Raw genomic sequence first — 23,682 nt, 5'->3', positions numbered from 1 at the left:
CAGATTGTAACGAAAAAATATAAACGCCTGTCAGACGTCCATCGGAACCCACCCCATCCGCACGCCCGAAGGCAGACCGCAGACAGGGTTAAGATCATCAAATGAGACTGCAAGAACAGCTCATATACCATCTCTATACAGCGAGAGCTTGTTCTGAAGAAAAGCAGACACCGTCATCCTTGCGGACAATTCGAGAGGACCGGAAGTTTTCACTCTGGGGTTCCGAGGATATGCACTCATCAACCAGGGTGGATTCTGTGGCTCTTTTAGGGAACCAAGAGAGGGTCGAATACTATAGAAATGATTCTCCTGTGATGGTTGTTAGCAAGATGTTTGCTTCAAGGGAGGGAGGGAAGCCAAGCAGTAGAAGCATCATCACGATGGAGATGGCTCTACCGTATAAAGGGGCCGGTAGTAGGGGGGGGTAACATACTGAAGTATTGTCGACGTGAAGAAGAAAAGAAGGAAAAAAAACAAATGGATGGGAGGGAGGCGGTCTTTTATAGATTTTGTGGGAAAGCTCAACTCACCGCCTTCAGGCTTCATGGCAGAAATTTCTCCACTGCCTTTTTTTTTTTTCCTCTCTCCTTGGTTGCGGACATAATTATACGATTTTTGCATTGGCCTCCACAATCAATTCCCCTTTGGCAACGCTGCGGGTACGAGTATTAGATGCATTTCCATTATGGAAAACACCAGGTCTATCAAACCACCGCAAGAAACAGGTACCCAGAGTACAAGAACCAATATAACCTGGAGGATGCGTATGAGTGGAGTGTATCAACTTGCTGTTTACTCGTACAGTCTCCATCCATCGGAGTGGCCGCCCAGCTGATAACAATGGATTGAGTCTACCGTTGAGAGAACAACGATAAGCTGGTTCCAACGGCGGAGGGTCCGAGCTGATCAAAGTATCTCCCCAGATCAATCATTCTAGATTGGTACGGTGATATACTCTATGAGAGATGTGGGGTTCTCAGCCATTGTACAACATATTAGATAGCAGCTGCCCGCCTTTGTCTTGGTGTCGTCTAGAATTCCTCTTAGGAAGATCCAGAGAAGTGTTCGAGGGCCTTCGATATAATATCGAAAATCAAGAAAAGAAGGTTGCGCTTCGATATACATTCTTCTCCAACTTCACCGAGGAGAGAGCCGGCTACTTGTATCGATACTGCTTGATGCAGAGTCCTACCATGGGGGTGATGAAACAAGTGACCCGCGCCCTAGCATCGGTCGCACATGACAATCCCGTCATCGCAATCATCTTAGTTGTCGTCATTGTCATCGTCGCCCGTTCTGTATACCGCGGCTCGCGACTCCATGGCCTCTACGCGGTACCTGGTCCCGTCATCCCACGGTTGACCTCCACCTGGCTCAATTACCACGCATTCATCGCCGACGAGTGCACTGCCGTGCATCGTCTCCACGAGAAATACGGCCCCATCGTCAGAACGGGACCGAACAGCGTCGACATCGCCGACGGGGCGGTCCTCGATACCATTTACATGGAAAAGGGCGGCTTCTTGAAGCCAGAATTCTACCGCAACTTTGACATTGACGGCCACGCCACCATCTTCACGAGCACAGATCCGAGCTACCGCGCCCTCCGGGCCAAGGCCGTTAACCCTCTGTTCAGCACAGCCAATTTACGGGGCGGGGCGAGTCTTCTCGCCGCATCGTCCCAGGGCTTCACGGAGCGTCTACGCCGCGAGACGGCCAGGGCGAAAACCGCTGATGGTAAGGTCAACATTCTTGCCCTCACTCGCGGCTTCGCCCTCGACTCTCTCACCTCGTACCTCTTGCGACGGCGCTACGGCGCGACCGACGAGGACATTGTGAAGCAGAATGGCGAGGCCGAGTCGAAATCTGGCAAGGCAGGGGACAGTTCAATGTCTGCGTCGTCAATGGTGGACTCATTTGTGGGCGTTGGCAAGAGCTGGTACCTGCCTATATGGGCGTTCCAGACATACGAGCGCTTCATGGGTACAATACTACCCGATCCCCAGGTAGATCAGAGTATGGCTTGCGTCGACACCTTCCTCAAAGGCGTTCTGGATCAAGCGAAGCAGGAGGTCGCGCAAGAGACAACTGCTCAGCCGGCCACGTCCTTTCCCGCTCGTCTGCTCAAGGCCGGCTTTTCTGACAGCGAGGTCACGGCACAGTGCAAGGATCTCGTGTTTGCCGGTACCGACTCCACCGCAATGAATCTGGCCACCATCTGTTTCATGCTCTGCAAGCACCCAGCCGTGTACCAGGCTCTCCGCCGAGAGATCCTAGCACAAGGTCCGTCGCACCCGGATCCGAGTTCTCTCCCGTACCTCCAGGCCGTCATCAGAGAAGGATTGCGACTCAGCATGGCGAACCCGACACGCCTGCCCCGGCTTGTCCCGGCGGCAGGGTTTCGCTACGGGGATTATTTCCTGCCGCAGGGCACCGTTGTGTCTTGCACACCGTTTGAGCTGCACCTCAATGGAAAGGTTTTCCAGGATCCGCAGGAGTTCAAGCCTGAGCGTTGGCTCGACGATGCTAACCCCAGCGAGGAGATGAAGAGGGATATGATTCCGTTCGGTCGCGGTACGAGACAGTGCATCGCACGGAATCTGGCAATGACTGAGTTGAACACTGTCGTCAGCAAAATTGCTGCACAGAATGCCCTTGAAGGATTGAAAAACGTTGGGGACAGAATTGAGATTGGGGAGTGGTTCAATAGCTATGTGCTCGGCCACAAGATAGAGCTTTATGTTGACTGAACATCGATATATTATTAGCATGAATTGCGATAAATCTAGGGTAGGGACACAGCTATACCATATGATAGTCATGACCGATTCTTCCAAACCTTGATGTGCATGCCTGTTCGTTTGTACTGTCTTCTGATCCCAACGTCGGCATCTGCTGGTCATATCTCCTTACAAGATCTCTCATCGCATCAACGAGCCGCTCCTGAATCTCCAAATCGAGAGCTTGTCTCATAGCCTTGGTGAAAAATGCCCCCCAGCTGGCTTCCCCACAGATTGAGGCTAGCTGTCGGCGTATGTGGTGACGTGAAATCCAAACTTCCCGGCAGGCGACGCGCTCCTATATTGCAGCGCCGATAATAGAGCGACAACCTTGCAGGGATCGGGGATTATATCGGCCATGTCCCTAGACCCAGAGAGGGACATGTCGGTGTTTGGATTTGTCGTGTAAGTCTGAAAAGCAATGGGCCTTGTTGAGGGAAGACCGTGTTGATTGCCCTCATTGAATGGTACTCGCCGAGATTGAGATCGTCGCTTATGCTTTAGTACAGCTGGGTCAAGATGTATGGATGTCCAATTGCTTCGGTGCAGACTGGAGATGCAAGGGCGAATATTTGGCATTTCTCGATCGTCTGGCAGTTTATGAAACTCCAAATTTTGTCTCGCGCTCTTGTTGAAACCCATGATCACGGTTGATTAATGCTACCTGTGCGACCGCGAAACCCTGGCAGTCCGTGTACATAGTGGAGGGAAGTAAGATGATTAAAAAGGGTCTACGTAGTAATAGTAATAACAATAATAGCGGTCAGTGTTATTACAGATTATACCCGGTAGTCAGAGCGTATATACTCATGATGAAGCCTTTAATACCACAAACGGTAACTGAGCAACGACTACGCCGCATCCCTATTATAAGATCGGGACTCTGAGAAAAAGAGGCAAAAAAAATCTAGCTATATTCTTTTGATTAGTATTACTCAATAAATCTCTTGAGGCTGACAAGCTAGACTACTAGTAAGGTCAGCCCGTCACAACCTACTTCCATTAACATAGCCCACTTACAGGTCCTAATAGACCCTGGTGGAGGAAGTGAAGATTTATGCATACATCGAGGACAGCATGATAGACATTCTGCATCTATGATATATTACATGGCAGTATTACTCGCGTCGTAATACTTTGTAGAAGGCGCTATATCATGTCCCATATAGTTCGTTCAGGTAACTTTCCGTTACTTTCCTGATTCTGCTAGTCCTCCGAAACGTCCCTTCTTCCGTCCCAAGTATTAGTGTAACAAACGTCGAACAGCAAGTTTCAACCACCTGGTTGAAGTTGCACGACAAGTGCGGGCCTGGCGTTACGAATCTACCGGGAGAGACAATAAATGCCTCAATCATGTGAAAATGTCACAAGATTAGACACCAAGATGGAAGATGTACCTGTACCACCAGCCCACAACCACCATGCAAAGAATAGGTGTGGGTCATGGACCGACACAATTGCCTCTCTCCTCTACCCAACATTCGCCATCTGAGAGGAAGACAAGAGAAGAGACGACACACACAATACACACACCTGTTATCCCCTACGAACACGCGGGAACGTGCATATCCAATGGTTTCTTCGCGGCTAGATCGTGACGAATCCACTCTGTTAGCCCTAAAACTGACCACAGAGGCCGCCCAGATGAGGTTACATGTCGGCGCAACTCTTGAACGGTCGCACTGTGCGAGGAGCCAGCTTCAGTGGCAGCTACTAGGAACGAAGGAAGCCATACATGTGCGTAACAAATAACACGTCATCCTTGGCATAGTATATTAAGCTTATTACAAAGGCTATGTTGAGAACTTTGATCGCCATTCGGGGAAGCTCATACTCAGTGTCGAGGGCATCTTGACCATCAGGGGAATACCGACATCCTCCTCCTTCCCCAGGTCTGAAGCCTCATGGACGACGTTGTCAACTTCGAAGAAGCCTAGTTTCCGGTATAGTCTTTCCGCTTGGGGGGACGACTCAAGGTAGATTGGCAGCCGCAGCTGCTCTGCCAAGTCGAGTCCCCACTGTGTCAACATTCTCCCGGCCCCTCGCCTTTGGTGCTCCTGCTTAACGGCTATAACGTGACAGTCTACAATTAGTTGTTAGCTTCAGTGTTTTCCTTTCTTTTTTTTTTTCTCCTGAGATCTTCCCACCATCGGTCTTGGTCAAAGCGTAAGCACTTACAGATATGAGGCCTCCTTCCCATGATTTCAATCTTCTTCTTCCAAAGTGGACCGAGGATCCTTTCCGCCCTCTCCTTGTGGGTACCCTCCAGCCAAGTGACACCGGGATCCTTGATCTCTTCGTCGGTGCGCTCCTGCATGTAGAGATCCCAAAGACCCATTCCAATCACCTCTCCAGTCTCAGAGTCGATGCACTTGACAGTGTACTGGCACTTGCTTTGCTTCCAGTATTCTGCTGTGCTTTCCGTGTGAAGCTTGCGGAATGACTCGTCCACCCCGCTGGGAAACAGGATGTCGATGATCGGTTCGCCCTTGAAGGCTTCAAAGTAGGCGTCGTAGACATCTTTGATGTCCGGGACTAGCGTCGGCAAACATGCGAGACCCATTGTGCCTTCCTGTAGCCTGAGAATTGGATGTTTCGTGGTGATTGTATTATGTGTTGCAATAATAAGTTATCCGAGTGTAGGGGGTATGTATGTTACTTGGCGGGTTGGCACCGGTATATTTATATGTCGCCCCAGAATATGAGGGGCATCCCTCATTCTTCATACGTCCGTAAATATTCGAGCTTCTTCTCTCCTGATTGATAGTGAGGAGCCAAGACATTGAGTCAAAAAAACAACCTTATTGTTCTTGAAACTAGCGGCCTACATGCAGTTATGGCGAGCCGTCGTCCTTGGCAGTGGCGGTGATGCCGTTTTTGGCAAGATTGTATGCAAATCTCTTGTTGGGTTGATGCCGGATAATCAAGGAACAGGAGGCAACTTCCGGTCAGAGTGGAAACGGAGTGGTGCGAGCAGTAATAACGAGGATGGGCTAGACGGGCACTAGAAGTCGTACTTCATACCTCGTAGGCTACTTGGTATCGATGTACATATATAGGGGCCGGAAGATGTTATTTCGTATTCCCCTTAGCGGATACATACTACTTACTACACTTGGTGCGATTCCATCTTCACGGTGAAAGGGAAATTACCAAAATAGGCAATGCAGCAATGTAAAAGAATAGTTGCCCTTTGTCTCGTCCTCCACGACTTAGATTTGGCTTACGTGTGTAAAAGAGGAAATTACTCTAGACAAACTCTTCATTTACACCAATGTGCTGAACCATATAGTAGATAATTCCCTAAAGCTTGGTTCAAAGTTCTTGGAAACCCCGGGGAAATTTGCTCAAACTTGGCGATAACTTCAATGGCAAGCTGTGCCTGGACCTGCTGTCCCCAACCAATGGACATGCTCTTTGCTGGCCTAGGAAAGTGTTGGCCCTTCTCAACATGTAATCCCAGAGTAATAAGACCCAAAAGTAAGTGCCAGGCAAGGTTTACTCTTCGATATGACAGTCGCTTAGGTACCTGCCATTGGCCTCGTAACCCGCAAGCAGTTCACGAACAAGTTTTTGACTCCCTTCTTCGGCAGGGCGAGCCATGGTCTGTTCAAAATCTTGAAAACTGGTTCACTAAGCTCGCATTCCAGGTTGAATTTGCAAAAACTCGTGTTCAGTGTGTTGAAGATGCAGATACCGGCTGACCTCTCCGCAAACGCCCGCACGATTTAAATCACAAGGAGCTTGGTCAGATTGTAACGATCAGACACGTCGGCTTCTTTAGGGTTGTTAAGCCAAAATACTCCCTCTGCCATGTTCAAGTTAGTTTAGGGACGCTAGGCGGTGAAGAGCTTTTTTTGGTATCACATATTGGGCTGTGCTACCGGTCGTACAACTGGACTCGTGAGATTTGGGAAATATGAGAACATACAGGAAGAATGTACTGATGGCATTCATATCGAGCATCCTCCCAGTTCCTCGCTCAGACCGAACTTTGTCATCATTATGCCAGCGTTGGCCAAAACACCGTCGATACGAGGCAGGCTCAAAGAGCAGTTGGCGATTGTTTTTATAAACTCATAGCTGTCCATGTCCAGATACCAGACCTCGATTGCAATCTTGGACACAGGCTTGAATGCAGGGAGCCCCGCTTTGGCCACTTCACATTTCTCATCGTTGGGCACGGCCATGCTCAGCTTTCTGACGCCGAGGTGATATATATGCCGATATGACTCCGTGCCCAGCCCGAAATTTGCACCCGTGACAATGTAGATGTGGCCCGAGAGGTCACTTCGGTTTCTTGGTATCGGGAACTTGGCGCAGTACTTGGAGTTGACGATGGAGGAAATGGCTGTCAGTGGAGACATTGTCAAGAGTATATATGGTTTTCTATGACAATGCTAGTATATAATATAATAATAGAACTAAGTATCGAAATAGAGTAGGCGTATAGCGCTATTCCCGATGTTTTATAGAGGCATAACGTCGACTGCTCGTTCATAGATGACGCGACCCTCATTATGCAACGCTGTACAGTCGAGATACTCTACCTCAAGGGCCTCATGGTCCTACACAGACGCTTCATCCGGTACTGGCCCTGGGCGGGTAAATACAAGCCCTCGCGACGCACCTGCGTCGAGGAATCCCCTATGATGCTCGATTGTCAGGCTGAACTATATGAGGCTTACCAGCCAGGATGGAAATTGTACGACGACAGGTGAATCTTTTTCGGGCTTCCTAGTCAGGAATTTCTCCTTGTCGCCACGGCCATTTGTCTGGACTTGTCTGTGCGCATGAGGGCCGCAGTTGGGTGGACCAGGTGACTCGTCGGGAGATCATGAACCGGGAATACCAGGCTCCGCAGACCTGCGGTTATGGCCCACAGATTGCGTTTCCTTACCTGAGATGCAAATGCCATTCTTGCCCTAAAACTCATGCTTATCAAGATTTCAGAAGCGAAGTCTTCTCCAGCGCAGAGCCATCTTGATCCCTTGGCGTTGAACAGCCCGTGTTTGTGGACACCGAAGTGCTGTATGCAGACACAATATCAAACATTATTGATCGGTTTGACAGTCAATTGACAGTCAATTGGGTAAGTTCAGCCGAGTTATTGCAACCAACAATATGTATCTTTACGCGTGTGCTATAGGGCTACTGGACCACTACTTTCACATCTTGGTTCTAGATGCATGAATTTCATGAAGAGGTTCTCAAACATCCCACGACCGTTCGAGAAAGCATACTGCCCGTTGCTTCGATGGCATAGAAGTTCAGGTCAACGTGTTTTGCAAAACGCCATGTGCAATATTTCTAATAGGCCCTGGGCGTGCTATCTTTCATGTGTTGTCACAGCCGCATGCCCTCGCCGCTTCTCTTTACCAATGTCCCGGTCTAATTTCAGACTTCAACGCTTAATCAAGCCATCTTAGGAACGGTTTGCAGAGTTTCCATTGTCCGTTGTTTATGCCATCCAATAACCTGCCTTGACCCCCTCCTGGGCACTCACAGACGCACTGTAGCCAGCCAGGCATCCCTCCTCGATATAATACCTGAAAAACCCAATAGCGCGGTTTTTGGTGTCCCGTAACACTGACCCACATGTACCATCGGGAGGAACATGAGGGTGATCCCGAATCTGCGAGCCTCCGGTTTGGCCCATGAAGGCCTATATATAGACAATGTAAGAAAGGGACGCATCGGTTGCGTGGAATGAAGTGTCGCGCTCAAGCTTGGCCAACTTCATCATGATAGTCCCCTCCATCTCGCCTGTGAACGGGCTGTCAATGAAGACCATTTCGTCCAAGTCAATGCCATTCCCCTCGTTCTCACCCAGAATCGTCGTCATTTGATTGGTGACGCCGCTGTCGTTCTCAAACAGCTCATTGGAAAACAGGACGTCGTCATTGAGTTGAACGAAGGCCACATCTGTGAAGCATATTTCCTGGACAGCGCTTCCCAAAGGCTTCTTCCAGTCTCCGGGGAAAGTTTGCAATATGGCCCCATCCTCTCCGATATCACGAGAAGCAGCTGTCATGAAGCGTTGCCCGGAAGCGTTCTTAACCATGACGCCCGAAGTAGTGGACACATCCACGGAATGGGTGTGGATCATGTAGTTTGTACTGGAAATCATGACGCCTGGTCTCAAAGCATAGTAGGCAATGTCGTCCTTCGTTCCACGAAAAGGCTGGGGCAAAGTTTCTCGGCGTGATTTCTGGCGCGCCCACCCAGGCCTGTTAACCTCGTGGTCAAAGATGTACCCGGTTATACACTTTGCTAGCTTTCCAGGGAGGCGGCTTCTTGCGACGCTCATGTCTGTGTCATTCCCCAAGACCACATAAAAAAACCTGTCGCTAGCGAACATAACCTCGACCAGGTCAGTTTTCAGATGGTTCCCATTGATGTAGGCGAGAAGCTCAGCAGTTACCGTCCGCAGGTCCTCACTGCTCAAGGCGCCGTTTCTCCCGTCCAGAGTCTGACCGATGGATATGGAGGTATTCCCGCGTCTCGAGACCTTGGTCGAGAATGGGAACCCTTGGCCCGCGGTGCAAGTGGACAACGTGATGGGTATACCGCCCACGGTAAGAGGCCATGGTTCCGCGGGAAGTTCGTTGACGGTGAAGTGGAGGAATGGCCGAGCCCGGTCCTCTCCGATTTCAGTGGTATTTGGAAAGATGCTGAAGAGCAAATTTCGCACGGACTTGTTGTTGAGGATATGAAGTTTCTCATCTCTGAGGTTGAAGCCAAACGTGCCTGTTATTAGTGGAGGGTGATGACCTCCAGGGAGGCAGGGATCCCGGTTGAGAGTGCAAGAGCTCTGGGAATATAAATGCTTGCGCAACACAAGCAGTGCTTCCAGGAATTAATTGCCTAGGGGCAAAGGGGTCGGTTGGAATATGACCGGCAGTATTTTGCTCGAGTGACGCATGTGAGTCTGGGCTAAACATGATCAACGAACTCTTTGGTGAGGATAGTGCAGCGGAGGGTGAGATTCCACGCTTCTTCACAAGCGATGGGGTGCCCAAAGGCTGAGGCAGTATCGCAAGGGTACGGATATTGGCCATGGTTGATTTTGTGGCCTTGTTGGTGATAGACAGCTGTGAGTGAGCGTTGCAGTCCCTCCTGGCGACTTCCCCTCTCTCCTTCTTTCTTTCGTCTCTCCTCGCTAGGGAAGGAAGTCCCGTTGAGTCCCGTCCACCTTCCTCCTCACTAAGGGAGGGTGTGCAAGGAAGAAATTGTCAGACAACGAGTCTGCGTTTCTCTCTATCTAAGGGACAGATGCGTTTCTCACCGTTGAAGTAGTAAGTGCTTTTCTCGTCTAGCTTCTCGTGACAGGCGCGTTTCTCTTGTGCCTGCTCCCGAGGAATAAGTGTTGGTCGTTTCCGTAGGTACCAGCGGTAAATGCATGTGTTACGTCGTAAGGCGCAACCGCTAGACAAAATAAACCAGGAAGTTTGTTTATAATACAATTCTATCCGTAGTACTTCTGTTACCTATGCCACCCAATATTATATGACTAAGCAGCCAGAGGCTTCTGCCACACTCACATCTATAGATAGATTTCCTCCTTTTCAATAAATCACTAAGACACACACTCATCCGACCTAGGACATACTCGTAGGTAGAGACCACTGTATTCACGTCTACGGGTCATCGTGTTGTCGCCAGCAAGAAGCACACACCCTATACTTCGCCCATTGAAACCACTTTAGCGTCTCTCACGAAACAAGTTTAGCGTCAGTCACTTTACGCGCTTCAACGCGTCGAGACGCGCGAAGGAGATTGGCCCATTCATCCCTCGCACTTTGCCTCATTGCCGCCCTACCAAACTTCCCTTGATCAACGTCAGAACACCCCTCTTTGTGGTCCTCGTTTGACCATCACCGTCTACCTCTTTACAAAATTTTCTGTACGAGGCACTGGTGATATTGTCTTTCAATTAGATACCGGCATACACAGAGAACCCATCATGAGGTATAATATACCCCTGAATGTTTTGCTTGCCATTCGCAAGAGCCAAGGCTGATCAGAACCCTAGTTCTCCCCTTCGCGACAACCCCTCGTCCGCAAACCGAGGGGCGCCTCCTCGATTCAGCCGCAAGCGTTCTCGTACCGGTGGTGATGGAAATGGCTCATCTATCGGCATCAGCTCCAGTCCTATGCCGTCGTCGCCCCCGGGTCCCGAAGACTTTAGCATTGCCCACGGCGGAGACGACGAAGATAACATTGACGAAGAGCCCGAGATTCAGGACGACCTGGAAGACCTCGACGAGATGGCTGATGACGATGTCGATCTGTTCCGCGAGGGCTTCGAGGGAGACTACAGGTCTAAGGAGGACGACGCCTACGAGGGTGTTGGCATCGACGACGAGGGTGATTACGGCGACATGGACCAGGCTGCCAGGCGGCAGCTCGAGGCACAGCTTAACCGGCGTGACCGCGAAGTCGCTCGTCGCCAGAGAATCCCCGCCGCCTTTTTGCCCGGCGACGATGAGGATGGCGACATCGACCTCACAGCCCAACCTAGGCGTCGCCGCCACCACTACGACGAGGACCCAGATGAGGATATGGATGCCGACGTCATGGACGAGGAACTGTCGCTCGAGGCCCTGGGAGATGTCAAGGCGTCGAGCCTGACGGAGTGGGTGTCGCAGACCGCAGTGCAGAGGACCATCAAGCGCGAGTTCAAGGCGTTCCTGACGTCGTACACGGACGCTTCCGGATCCTCAGTCTACGGCAACCGTATCCGCACCCTCGGTGAAATCAATGCCGAGTCTCTCGAGGTGTCGTACGAGCACTTGTCAGAGAGCAAGGCCATCCTGGCATACTTCCTTGCTAACGCGCCCTCGGAGATAGTCAGCCTCTTTGACGAGGTGGCCATGGACGTGGTGCTGCTGCACTACCCCGACTACGAGCGCATACACTCAGAGATCCACGTGCGCATCTTTGATCTGCCCGTGCACTACACGCTGCGCCAGCTGCGGCAGTCGCACCTTAATTGCTTGGTCAGGGTGAGCGGCGTGGTCACGCGCCGCACCGGCGTTTTTCCGCAGCTCAAGTACGTCAAGTTTGATTGCACCAAGTGTGGTGCCACGCTGGGGCCCTTCCAGCAGGAATCCAACGTCGAGGTCAAGATCAGTTTCTGCCAGAATTGCCAGTCGCGTGGGCCCTTCAACGTCAACTCAGAAAAGACGGTTTACCGTAACTACCAGAAGCTGACGCTGCAGGAGTCGCCCGGCACCGTCCCCGCCGGTCGTCTCCCTCGCCAGCGCGAGGTGGTGCTCCTGTGGGACCTCATCGATAAAGCGAAGCCTGGAGAGGAGATTGAAGTGACGGGCGTGTACCGCAACAACTACGACGCACAACTCAACAACCGCAACGGCTTCCCCGTCTTCGCCACCATCCTCGAAGCCAACAACGTGGTCAAAACGCACGACCAACTGGCTGGCTTCCGTCTGACAGAGGAGGACGAGCAGGAGATCCGCCGCCTGTCACGCGACCCTAACATTGTCGACAAGATAATCAACTCGATGGCGCCCAGCATCTACGGACACACGGATGTCAAGACGGCCGTGGCTCTCTCCCTGTTTGGCGGCGTGGCCAAGACGACGCGGGGTTCCCACCACGTGCGCGGCGATATCAACGTGCTTCTGCTTGGTGACCCCGGAACGGCCAAGTCGCAGGTACTCAAATACGTAGAGAAGACTGCACACCGAGCCGTCTTCGCGACGGGTCAGGGAGCTAGTGCGGTCGGTCTGACGGCCAGTGTTCGCCGCGACCCGCTGACAAGCGAGTGGACTCTGGAGGGCGGCGCGCTCGTGCTTGCCGACAGGGGAACGTGCCTGATTGATGAGTTTGACAAGATGAACGACCAGGACCGCACGTCTATCCACGAGGCCATGGAGCAACAGACTATCTCGATCTCCAAGGCGGGTATCGTGACGACACTTCAGGCCCGGTGCGGCATTATTGCTGCCGCCAACCCCATCGGCGGCCGATACAACAGTACCATCCCCTTCTCCGCCAACGTCCAACTCACGGAGCCCATCCTGTCGCGTTTCGACATCCTCTGCGTCGTGCGCGACACAGTTGAGCCCGAAGAGGACGAGCGTCTGGCCCGCTTCATTGTCGGGTCTCACAGCCGCAGTCACCCACAGCAGCAGTCGCAGCAGTCCCAGACCCAACAGGACTCCATGGATGTCGAGAATCCCTCGGAACAAACGCAGACGGATACGCTGGCGTCCTCCAAGGTACAGGAGGATGAAGTGCCCCAGGAGCTTCTGCGCAAGTACATCCTGTATGCTAGGGAGCGTTGCAGCCCGAAATTGTACCACATGGATGAGGACAAGATTGCCCGTCTATTCTCCGATATGAGGAGGGAGTCGTTAGCAACGGGAGCGTATCCCATTACAGTCAGTCTCTTTTCTCTTACTCATCATCTCCATTCTTTTCATCCACCTTTATTGACAAGAAAAACAACACAGGTCCGTCATTTAGAGGCCATCATCCGCTTATCGGAATCATTCTGCCGCATGAGACTCTCAGACTACTGCTCAGCCCAGGACATTGACCGTGCCATTGCCGTCACGGTGGACAGCTTCGTTGGCAGTCAAAAGGTCAGCTGCAAGAAGTCTCTTGCCCGCGCATTCGCCAAGTATACCCTTGCCAGGCCGGGAAAGGGTAGAGGTTCAGGTGGGAGGAGGCCGGCTGCTGTCATGGCATAGATGGTCTACTAGTCCGAGCTACTATTATTAGTATCATTGAACCCGAGGGAGCGAGTTCGGTGGGAATAGGTTTTTTTTTATTTTGTTTCGATTTCGATGGGAACGAGGTGTAGAATGTAATATATACGACTCAGATGACGTCATGTTCTTGCTATTGGGGTTGTGGTCTGGTAATGACAATGAAAACTTAACTTAGGATGTTGTATCTCATTTTCAGGTTGCTCGTGAAGAAAAAGTGGAAAAGTGGTATAAGTGCTTCAAGTCAACATGATTCCCAATCTAACATGCAGGGTATCTAAAAGAACAGTCACCGCAAACAGATCAACACCATGACAACACAACAATACAACTGCTTGAGCCCAACGACATTCGCCCATGACTTGTTTTTTACTACTCGTACGGTACAACTCATACTCCACCCCCTCTCTCGCACATCGAGGGGGACCTTTGTTTTTGTACTCTCCTCTCATCTTGCCTTGTAGCTTTGATATTGGCTATCCTCTCCCGCCCCTTCTCAAGCCCTGCCGTCCACACCACCACGAGGCTTCCCCATGCTCTTGTGCCTTTATTGCCGCCTCCGCTGCCGCCTCCGCGCATGTACAAAGCCCATGGCGCGTCGTCGCCACCAGTACAACCCCAAATGAAGATAGATGAACCCGAAACACGAAAAAGACAGATCGGGAACACGATGCCCACCAGGGTCTCTACCTGAGGAGACCCCCCTGGTGGTTCGGGGTTGACGGCCATATCTTTTTTTTTCCATATGAGACTGCAATCCACACATGAGACGTAAATGAATTGCAGCATCCTTGTTCCAAGCTTACCACGCAATAACAGCACAGCTAAGAAAGAAAAAGAGAGTCTTGTGGGGGTATATCCGTCGCCTGTGTTCTTCGTAATCTTCATACCGTCAAGAGAGGTCCAACCTGACGAGTGTTTTGATATTTTTGATCCAAACCGGGGCCGTGATAAGTGATTCCATAATCCATTCCATTGAAAAAGATGTCGTCAGAGGAAAGTAGGATAGCAGACAAGCAAAAGTCATTGACGTCCTGTGCACTGCATGCCGCCAGCCCTCCCCGACCACCCAGGGAATGAGAATGGGTTTTAAAGTGGAAAAAGAAAAGAAGTGTGAGTAAGATGTAAATGAGACAGAACCGAGTACGCCGCAAGGAGAATCCAGAATCCTCAGGAGTTAATATGCCGAGTCGTGATGACGGACCATGAATAATTCGACCGAAGAACCCCAAAAGAGCCCAGTAAAAGAAATAATAAAGGAAAAATAATTGAATGTCGTTTCGTGTAGAGGCGGAACGTGTCGAGAGTGATTTGTTCGACGGCATAGAAAGTTCAAGGGTGTAAAGGCAGGAGATAAGACAAAGAGAATAAATACTGTAACCAGTAAAGGGGAGGGCTGAAACGCTTGCCACGCACACAAAGTCATGGCAGCATCGTATACCCTCCCACGATATTAGCCCGGCTGACCCTGGCTAGAGACCAGCGAGACAAGGCCACCCTATCTTTTAAGCCACAGGGGCAATGGGGGCGACAGGAGCGGTGGCGGCGGCGGCGGCCTGGGAGGCAGCAGCGGCAGCAGCCTGAGCGGGAACGTTATTGAGGTCGACGTCGGCCTTGATCTCACCGCCAGCACTCTTCTGGGGGCAGTCGCGCGAGATGTGGCCGGCCTCACCGCACTGGTAGCAAGTCTTGCCGGCAGTGTTCAGAGGACCACCGTTGGGGGCAGTGCAGTCACGCGAGATGTGGCCAAGCTTTCCGCAGGCATAGCACTTCATGGCCTGGGCCTGGCAGTCGCGGGCAAAGTGGTTGGGGCCACCACACTTGTAGCACGTAGCAGGACGAGGGCCGCCACCGACGAAGCCTCCACGGCCACCGTAGGGACCGGCGGGGTAGCCGCCGCGACCCACGGGGGCACCGCGACCCATGGGGCCGACGGGGTTGGGACAGGCGCGCTGTTATCTTGACGTCAGCAATGCTCTCAACAATTACCACTATGGAGGGGGTGAGAATGGTGGAATGACATACAGCCAAGTGACCGGGCTGGCCACAGTTGTAGCAGCGGCCACTGGTGCCAGTGCCGCTCAGGCGCAGAGTGGGGCAGTCGGCCTGGACGTGACCGAGCCCCTGACAATGGTAGCACTGCTTGGCCTCAGTAGTACGAGGAAGAGGGCATCCGTTGGACTCGTGTCCTATTATAATAGATCAGTACTTGCAACATTTGGACTGTAGGCGGGTTCAGTATACCAGGCTGCTTGCCTATTCGAGAGAGTTAGTATATAGAGCGCGTGTATGGATGCTCTTGAAAGGAAAGTCCGGGAGACGAATAGCACGTACAGTTGTAGCAGAGACGCTCAGCAGAGGAGCAAACCTCGGCATAGTGACCAACGTTGCCACACTTGTAGCATGCCCGGCGAGAGAGAGAAGACATTTTGCTGTGAATGGGGGAGTAAGATCTCTGTGAAACAAAGCGTTAGTATCATTGAAAACACAGTGATGATTTCGTATTGTCTCGTTGAATCAATATGCCTGCCAGCCAGCCCCCTCGTCATCCTGCGATTATGTGATCCCATCAAAGAACGGCATGGTGGTTTCTGTGGATGTGGATGTGACGCGCAGTATACGATATGTCCTGGCTGTGAGCGCGGGGAGAAAAGCATCGCCAGGATAGCGAACTTGGTTCAGCGTGACCTTGTCTCTCCACCCCAACGCGCGAAAACCCTGTCGCATCTACCCCATGGTGCAAGCACGGTCTCCAAGAAACGACGAGTACCTCGACGATTCGTGACGCCCTTGCTACGCGCATAGTTACAAGCACAATGCAAGGCTTTTCGCAGGGACGAATCGAAGCGGATCACGTGTAGGCCATCGTGTGCGAGAGACGTCTGATCGATTCCGCGTATGGGAGCCGCCAACAAGCTCGAACAATGCGCAGGTATCAGCCATCGGCATCGGGCGGATGCATTGTTCCACGTCGCACACAACCAAGCCACATTGTTGGCGATTGTATACAGTGGCGGCGTCGAGAACGTTTGGGGGTTGAAAAGAGCGCCAATGTCGAACAGAACTATAATAATCGCAGGGATATCGAGATCGGTCGACGAAAAACAGCATCGCGCGCCGCTTCAGAATAAAAAGGGAGTCATAGTGGTGGCGGTGACGAGGGCGGCGGCGCAGATACAGGGCACCGGGGGGGGGGCTGTACAAGGGGGGAGGGGGAACAACAGCCACAAGGACGCAAGCCTCGATGGATGAGACGCACCTAAATTTTATATTTTCTTTCTTTTCGCGCACACGAGATTCGTGGGATTCGACAGCAACTTCCAGACGACTTGGGATCCCGACAACTCGAACGTCCACCGACGGGGTGCAAGAAGGAGAAGATCGTGGAAATGTATGGGATGGTAGTAGTGATTTGTTGTTGAAAGGGTGGAAAAATTTTCGTGAGGAATATTTCGAGGGAGATACTCGTAAGTAGTAAAGTACGAGTAGCAGCCCCCCCCCCCCCCCCCCCCCCCGACAGAACGGGGCCTAAAGTAGGAAGGAACCACCCGCCCACTTTGTAATACCTACTTTGCTACACTACGAGTATTGTAGCGTTCTTTCTCTAAAAGAGTACAGTATTATTCCTGCTGCTTGTGGAGTTGCGCCTGCCTTTGCTGGGGACTCTCCACTGTTAGGGTGCGCTCCTGCCGCGACACAGCAAGTACAAGGGAGAGCTCTTGCCCTCACGTCACTACTGCCAACTTGAGTTTAGCACTTGAAACTGTAAGCCACGTAAAGTGATAATACATGCTGGTAGACTGCAGTAGGAAAACGCTGGAAAATGGCAAGTACCATGCAATCAATGCTTCTTCCCCTTGACTTGAGCTGTCATCGTTGTCGTTCGCTGTTTGCCCAGACTTCAATTGTTGGACAAAAGCACCGATAAATGCATCCGGCACGCATGCACCTCGGGTCAGCTGTCATTTTTGCAGTATTACACCCATACGAACGTATTGTTCTCTGATTCAGGTATTGGATAGACAGACACACAGGGTATGATAGGGTCGTAGATATGGTATTTACTACCCGTCATTTCAACTCCCCATCCCCCCTTCCCTTGTGCTCGACGACCGATTCTCTGTCAACTTCTGAGGCTCTGTTTATACGTTGCCACTGTCCACTAACCACTACTACTGTACAGATTACATGGTAGAAACCCGGTTGAGGTATAGCGACAACGTAATAGATACTCCATCGCTACATGTCCCTCGCTTTCGGTACTCACTTTCCATGATGTGTTCCTTATGTACTGGTATCTTCTTTTTTGAGTTCAGCCTTGCGAGTTGCATACAATCTGTACGATAATGTGGGTGTCAACCTCGAGACCAATAAAAGACGCCCCGAGTAATACAAAGTACAGTATGAGTACAGGTAATACCAGCATTACTGCTATGACACATATCACAGGATAATTATGGAATAGACTAACGCCTTGGAGGTTGCTTCTGTTAGCGTAATGGGAAGTAACCTGCCCTGTGTCAACGGCCTCTACATTTCACTCCTACCTGTACGTCTGATCAAGCAACATGGTACGAGTAGTAGTACCTGTAATAACAACTCATTCATATGTGTCGCTCTAATACGCCGTGGTGTCCGTATTTCCTTAGAGTCGCGTCTTATTCATGATAGCACGGAAACCAAGGAGAAAAACAGACAAATCATTAACAATAACCTTGAACCTTGCGCCTGAACCCCGTGCTCCAACCCCACTCCCTCAATGGGTATCAATATCAGCCCCCCCTTATCCGTGTCTTAAAGATCCATTCCCAAGCTGTTCCCCGGACCTAAAATCCATCGCTTCGCTTTGTTGTTCTCAATGTTGTACTTGCACTCATAGACGATGGCGCCTCATTCCCTCCCCAAAAATCCAAGGCCTTGATGAATTCGTCCTAGCAGTAACAGCGCAATGCTACTAGGTTTGATTAGCTAGAGAACCCGAATAAAGGAACAGGCATGCTCTGCGTACTTTTTTCTTTACTTTCTTTTCTGTTTCTCTCACACGTAGGCTGTAGCAATGCTACACCGTCTAGTCATGCCACTTGGTATGCATGATCATCTTGTCTCTCGACAAGTGACGAGCGGCTAGAAAGCTGTGTCTCCATCTCCGATGGCATGTTCTCGTGGCAGTTGAGTACCGTCAATGGTAACGTTGAGGAAGAAAAAATCAAATAATTCGGTCTCCCGTTTCCAGTTGGTGGTCCTCTTCCCCCCCCCTCCCCGGAATCCTGAATTAAGACACCTGGGCAAGGTGGACTCGGCCGACCTCGGATGGGTGAATGGGCAGCTCGGCCGCATAGTTAACAGTTGAGCGAGGCTCCGCGTGGACAACATAGGACACTCCATCGTCGGATATATAGGATGGAGGACGGCGACTAGCACTCGAGGCTGGCCTGACGTGGTCGTCGCTGTCGGAACCATTGCGGTTCATGGAATCGTTACGACGCCAGAACAGAAGATCTGGGTCGACTCGCTAGAGGACGATGTTAGGTACCAGTGATTCATATGGGCAACGGTCAAGACTTGAAAGCCAGTATTAACTTACCACGCTCTCCCTCCAGGCACCGTAGGCAGGTGGTGTGATCTTAGAAACCTCACTGCCATCGCTACCTATGGCGGCTTCCTCATCTCTAGCGAGGACAACCCTGATGGGCTCGATGGGGACGGCATAGGCTTCGGCCACTGGTTGGCTCTCCTCTTCACGAAGGGCGCGGTTCCGGCGCAGGCGGTAGGCAATGAGTTTCATTAGCCCGTAGCAGAAGAAGAGCGTCGTGAGGATGACGACGATGATGAGGACGATGGTGAATCCGCTGACTTCAGTCATGTTGCTGAGCGATATTCCCAAATCTTAGTGATGGGGATATAACCAGGTCAGTGCATGTTCGAGGGGAGAGACGCGCGATAATGAATAGAAAAAGATCTTGATAGATGCGAGGTTGGTGTTGACGGATAAAAGAGGTTGAATTTAAGGTTGATAGCGAAGAATAGAATAAGCTCTTGATAGATGTGTGGTTGGTGATGATGGATAGAAGAGTTTGGTGTATGATGTTGATGAGTGACGGTGTAGGAGGAGAGGTGATGAAGCAAAGAAATGACGATGATGAGGAGAAAGCGACGAAAGAAATAGAGGGTTTGAAAGAAGAGTGAGAAAATAAGGAAGCAAACAAACACGTACAGACGGTGAGGGACAGCGCGAGGATGATGCCGGAGACGAAACAGCGGAGGATATTAGTTCGGGCACGGCGTGACTCGACCCAGGGGAGGCAGAATAGGAACCGTTTGGGATGGCTTCTCTTTCTCTTCCCATGGTGTTCTCTCAGTCGTCTGCTGCTGCTTCTGCTTCCGCTGCTCTCATCATAGCCTGGTCTTAGTTGATGATGAGCCCTCCTGTGTTTCTTATGCTTCTTCGACTTCGTCTTGTGCCGTCTTCGTCGACGGCCGTTGTCGTCGCCGTTATCGTCGTTGTCGTGGGTGTTAGTGGAAGGTGGATCCGGCTCCGCTGAAGCTTCCGCTGCTTCTGCAAGAACAGCTGCAGCTGCAGCCGATTCATCGGACGAATAACGGCTCGACGTAGCTCTGTTAAATATCCTCCATGCATGCGTAGTTTCTGGCTCTGGCTGTGACCGAGTGAGTGGTGGTGGAGTGTCCCAACTTTCCCGTTGCGGCCATGGCGATCTCGCCGCCGCATCTGTCTCTGTCTCACCAGTTGCCATGTCCGGTTGTGCCTGTGCCTGTGCCTGTGTATTTTGACCTGGCCTTGCACTGGTGGTAGTAGTAGTAGGGCCAGCGGGTCCTGCCCGCTGAAACCCACCACCAGGTAAGACCATTCCTGAGACATTGGGCCTGCCAACAAAAACATTCGGTATTCCAAAGTTGATGTTGTTACCATGGGCTTGTTGTTGTTGTTGTTGTTGTTGTTGTTGTTGTTGCTGACCGTTCCCCGGGGCCACCAGGACCTCATCATTCTGATGACTGCTCGACATATCCCGCGGTGGCTGCGGTTGCTGCTGTTGCCGTCCAAGAAGCGTAGGGGGAAATGCTCGACGAGTAAAGGCAGATAGACGGCCAACAGTGTTTGTAGTAATCTGACCGTTGTCATCCTCCGGTATTATCATCCTCTGCTGTTGCGGTCCCTCTCCCAGGCCCCCTTGCCTCTCTAGCCGTGCTCTTCGGAGCAGCTCCTCGCGCACCCTGTCCATCATAACTCCGTTTGGCATGTTGGCATCAGCTTTCATCGGTAGCCAAGAGACATTGGCTGCGATGTTAGCGTCTGAGTCACCTATCTTCTTGTGAGTTCATCTTCTGTCCGACAGCAATTACTCTCTTCGGGGGGGGGGGGGGGGGGGGGGAGCCGACTAACAGCAACACGATTCCGTTCAAGGGGTTCCGAAACAACCCTAGACAGAACCCGCTGTCAAATTTGGCTTCTGCAATTGTCCCACCAGAGGTATGTGCTTGGAACAAAGAATAAAGAGTGTGAAAGCAAAAGAGAAGAAGAAAAGAGAAAAGGATGAAGTTAAGCCTAAGCTCCCTACAAGTCAAGTAAACACCCTCATCATCCAAACAATCCCAACTGGGGAACGGACAGACATCCTTCTGTGCGCGTGTGTCGCGTGGCGTACGTCCCGTATCGGCTCAGGTCCCGGCCAGACCAATCCATCCCTTCGTCGAGCGTGTAACAAAGGAGGCATATATGTCCGTTGTTCCATACATCTGACGAACCATTGGGAGCAAGACAGCGTCGCAGGTCTGCGGGGGTAGGTCGTAAATGATTGCCGTCGAAGCGTAATACTCGCAGACCTGTGAGGAGATTCGTCCTAGTCTGTGCGTGTAGAATCAATGCGTCCCCGGCCAGAATTGCCCGGGTGCGTCTCACAATTCTGGTGTAAGCTGCTATTTGACGTTTCACCGTGGTGGATGCCGCCCCAAACCAGTGGCTGTGAGCCCGCAGTTTCTATGACCCCCATCGTACTCCATGGACCATAATACTCCTCCATACGAGTACAAGAAAGGAACGTGCAGAGAGGCAGCAAATGCACATGACCACATGAACACAATGTACAAGTACGAGTACTCGTAAAAGGACCATTGGATATTGGTAAATGCATTATACTGCACACACGCACGTGTAGGTATCACGTATGCAATAAGATGCGTCAATGGTTCGTCGCAGTATAGTATTACAAGTACTAGGTGGTCAGGATTCAATTTTTATTGACAGGCAGACATCTGTTTCCTTCTTTTTTTCTCTCTCTCTATATTACACACCAACATTAGTACTCTGTATGTAGATTAGACACTGCCTTATGACCACCCTCGAAGCGAGGCGGTTAAAGCATCCTGACCTCACTGTGTGAGTCTCCCATGTGTCCAGGTGCCTGCCTGGGGATATATTCGCAAGCCCAGAGCCTGTCATTCAGTCCGGTGATGGAGCAGACACAATCCTTGTTCGCCTCGAGCCGTCCCGTGCATCGTCGTAAGCAACGATACGACTGTGCCGTGGAATCCTTACAGTTCTATAAGCCTGGAAGTAGAGACATGTATGCTTCCTTAGTATTGCCACACTGCTTCCAAATTAGGAGGGAGCCATCTTCGAAAGGCTCTTAGCTCACCGAAGTTCGCCGAGCAGCATAGTGCGGTCCGATGATGCTGAGAGGACTAGGAGTTTGTCAGTATTTCAGCTACGCTTCGAGGCCCAGAAGTGACTTACGGATTGGATCCTTGCTGGGTGAGAACTCGGCGCAATTCACACTACCCTTGTGCCCGGGTAGCTTGTACATGAGTTTACCCGTCTCGGTCGACCAAATGATGACGGTGCCATCTCCCGACGGAGCAGCCACCTTCTTTCCATCTGACCCCCAGCTCGCCGTAGCTAGGTTACTCTCCAAACCCACCGTCGCACCGTCAAACGTCCGGATGTGTCGCTCGGTGGGCGCAAAGGGGCGGATATCCCACGTGCGCACAGTCGTGTCCATGGACTGCGACAGGAGAGACTGAGAGTCTGGCGAGACACGCAGCGACGTGATCGTGTCCGAGTGACCCAGCATCGAGTAGGCAACCGACTTCTTGCGAAGATCCCACACCCGGATATCATTGTCTATGCCGCCTGAGTAGATCTCGTTGCCGGCCTGCGAGATGGCCACAGCCGTGACAGGAAAATCCGTCTCCAGGTAGTCGACCGCGTTCTTGGTCCGTGGATCCCATATACCAATTGTGCTGTCGTCGCTGCCGCTGATGAGAAGCTCTTCGCCCCTCCTACTTATGTCCATTGTGTTGATGATTTCCTCGTGTCCTATGTATCGCCGTATCCGCGTCCCCGATGTCAGGTCCCAGCTCGCCAAATGCATGTCCGCCGAAGCCGAGTAGATTATTTCCGAATCTCTTGACCACTGGAGGTCTAGCACGGCGCCCTTGTGTCCGTTTAGGATGCCGTAGTTTTCACAGTCGCCATAGGTTCTCCAGAGCACTAAGGCAAGATGATATCAGTGCCAGTCCCTGGTTGTCGCCGGGGTCACAAATAGACTTACTGATGCTCCTGTCCATCGACCCAGAGGCTATCAAGTTGCCCGTCAGGTCAAACTTGGCCGTGAAGATATCTCCAGAGTGTCCAGACAGTTCCATGACGGGCGCCTGCAACCCACTGGTTCTCGGGGCCTAGATAAAGTCAACCATCCACACATGCTATTTCTCAAGGGGAAATCGTTGGGGAGGTAAATACACTCTGAACAAGGGCATTGCTAGAGGTAGAGGCATTGAGTCGTGTCAGCGCGCCTTTGGATGAGTTGACATTTTGTCGCTTGACGAGCGACTGTGACGAGCTGGGATCGTCGTCCGCAGGGCGCTTTTCGGCCGACATTTTCGGAATTTCTGGATTGGTCTAATGCACTTGATTCCCTTATTTTCTCAATGGTAGTTTCTTGTAATCGTAGTTGGTTGTGATGATCGCAGAAGAAGAGGAAAACTCAGCTTATCGAGTAGTCTTGTTATAAAAACCTAGATGCGCGCAGACCGTAGCTTGTTGGGTGGTGCAGCGACCAGTCCATTGAGCATCGGGCCTTGGTTGTTCCTGAAGGCGTGGTCAGCCCCACCTGCCATACCCTCCCTCCCCCTGTAGCGGAGGATCT

The 23,682-nt window shown here is 51.5% G+C and overlaps 8 protein-coding genes across 8 annotated transcripts; 2 read left to right on the top strand and 6 right to left on the bottom strand.

Moving 5' to 3' along the window:
* Nucleotides 1-1,193: 1,193 nt before the first annotated feature.
* GMORB2_1227 (Cytochrome P450) lies at nt 1,194-2,750 on the top strand (the record flags this gene model as incomplete). The annotated part of the gene is made up of 1 exon (XM_035463209.1): nt 1,194-2,750. One exon carries the CDS (start codon nt 1,194-1,196, stop codon nt 2,748-2,750), a length of 1,557 nt encoding a protein of 518 aa, XP_035324633.1.
* Nucleotides 2,751-4,573: 1,823 nt separating this feature from the next.
* GMORB2_1226 (Ribosomal protein S18 acetylase RimI) lies at nt 4,574-5,343 on the bottom strand (the record flags this gene model as incomplete). Its single annotated transcript, XM_035463208.1, has 2 exons — nt 4,574-4,863; nt 4,959-5,343. The coding sequence occupies 2 exons, from the start codon at nt 5,341-5,343 to the stop codon at nt 4,574-4,576; spliced, it is 675 nt and encodes a 224-aa protein (XP_035324632.1).
* Nucleotides 5,344-6,733: 1,390 nt separating this feature from the next.
* Nucleotides 6,734-7,147, bottom strand: GMORB2_1225 (KR domain; the record flags this gene model as incomplete). The annotated part of the gene is made up of 1 exon (XM_035463207.1): nt 6,734-7,147. The coding sequence occupies one exon, from the start codon at nt 7,145-7,147 to the stop codon at nt 6,734-6,736; it is 414 nt and encodes a 137-aa protein (XP_035324631.1).
* A 1,298-nt stretch (nt 7,148-8,445) lies between these two features.
* Nucleotides 8,446-9,841, bottom strand: GMORB2_1224 (uncharacterized protein; the record flags this gene model as incomplete). The annotated part of the gene is made up of 2 exons (XM_035463206.1): nt 8,446-9,530; nt 9,736-9,841. 2 exons carry the CDS (start codon nt 9,839-9,841, stop codon nt 8,446-8,448), a joined length of 1,191 nt encoding a protein of 396 aa, XP_035324630.1.
* Nucleotides 9,842-10,768: 927 nt separating this feature from the next.
* On the top strand, nt 10,769-13,501 carry GMORB2_1223 (DNA replication licensing factor MCM2; the record flags this gene model as incomplete). The annotated part of the gene is made up of 2 exons (XM_035463205.1): nt 10,769-13,189; nt 13,262-13,501. The coding sequence occupies 2 exons, from the start codon at nt 10,769-10,771 to the stop codon at nt 13,499-13,501; spliced, it is 2,661 nt and encodes an 886-aa protein (XP_035324629.1).
* Nucleotides 13,502-15,024: 1,523 nt separating this feature from the next.
* On the bottom strand, nt 15,025-15,947 carry GMORB2_1222 (uncharacterized protein; the record flags this gene model as incomplete). The annotated part of the gene is made up of 4 exons (XM_035463204.1): nt 15,025-15,471; nt 15,545-15,708; nt 15,764-15,775; nt 15,854-15,947. 4 exons carry the CDS (start codon nt 15,945-15,947, stop codon nt 15,025-15,027), a joined length of 717 nt encoding a protein of 238 aa, XP_035324628.1.
* Nucleotides 15,948-18,791: 2,844 nt separating this feature from the next.
* On the bottom strand, nt 18,792-19,382 carry GMORB2_1221 (uncharacterized protein; the record flags this gene model as incomplete). Its single annotated transcript, XM_035463203.1, has 2 exons — nt 18,792-19,031; nt 19,104-19,382. The coding sequence occupies 2 exons, from the start codon at nt 19,380-19,382 to the stop codon at nt 18,792-18,794; spliced, it is 519 nt and encodes a 172-aa protein (XP_035324627.1).
* A 2,784-nt stretch (nt 19,383-22,166) lies between these two features.
* On the bottom strand, nt 22,167-23,414 carry GMORB2_1220 (Prp8 binding protein; the record flags this gene model as incomplete). Its single annotated transcript, XM_035463202.1, has 4 exons — nt 22,167-22,216; nt 22,269-23,024; nt 23,086-23,212; nt 23,277-23,414. The coding sequence occupies 4 exons, from the start codon at nt 23,412-23,414 to the stop codon at nt 22,167-22,169; spliced, it is 1,071 nt and encodes a 356-aa protein (XP_035324626.1).
* Between the last annotated feature and the right edge of the window lie 268 nt (nt 23,415-23,682).

Source organism: Geosmithia morbida (genome assembly GCF_012550715.1).
Source record: "Geosmithia morbida isolate 1262 chromosome Unknown scaffold_1, whole genome shotgun sequence".
Lineage (NCBI taxonomy): Eukaryota > Fungi > Ascomycota > Sordariomycetes > Hypocreales > Bionectriaceae > Geosmithia > Geosmithia morbida.
This window is presented reverse-complemented; position numbering and strand designations above follow the sequence as displayed.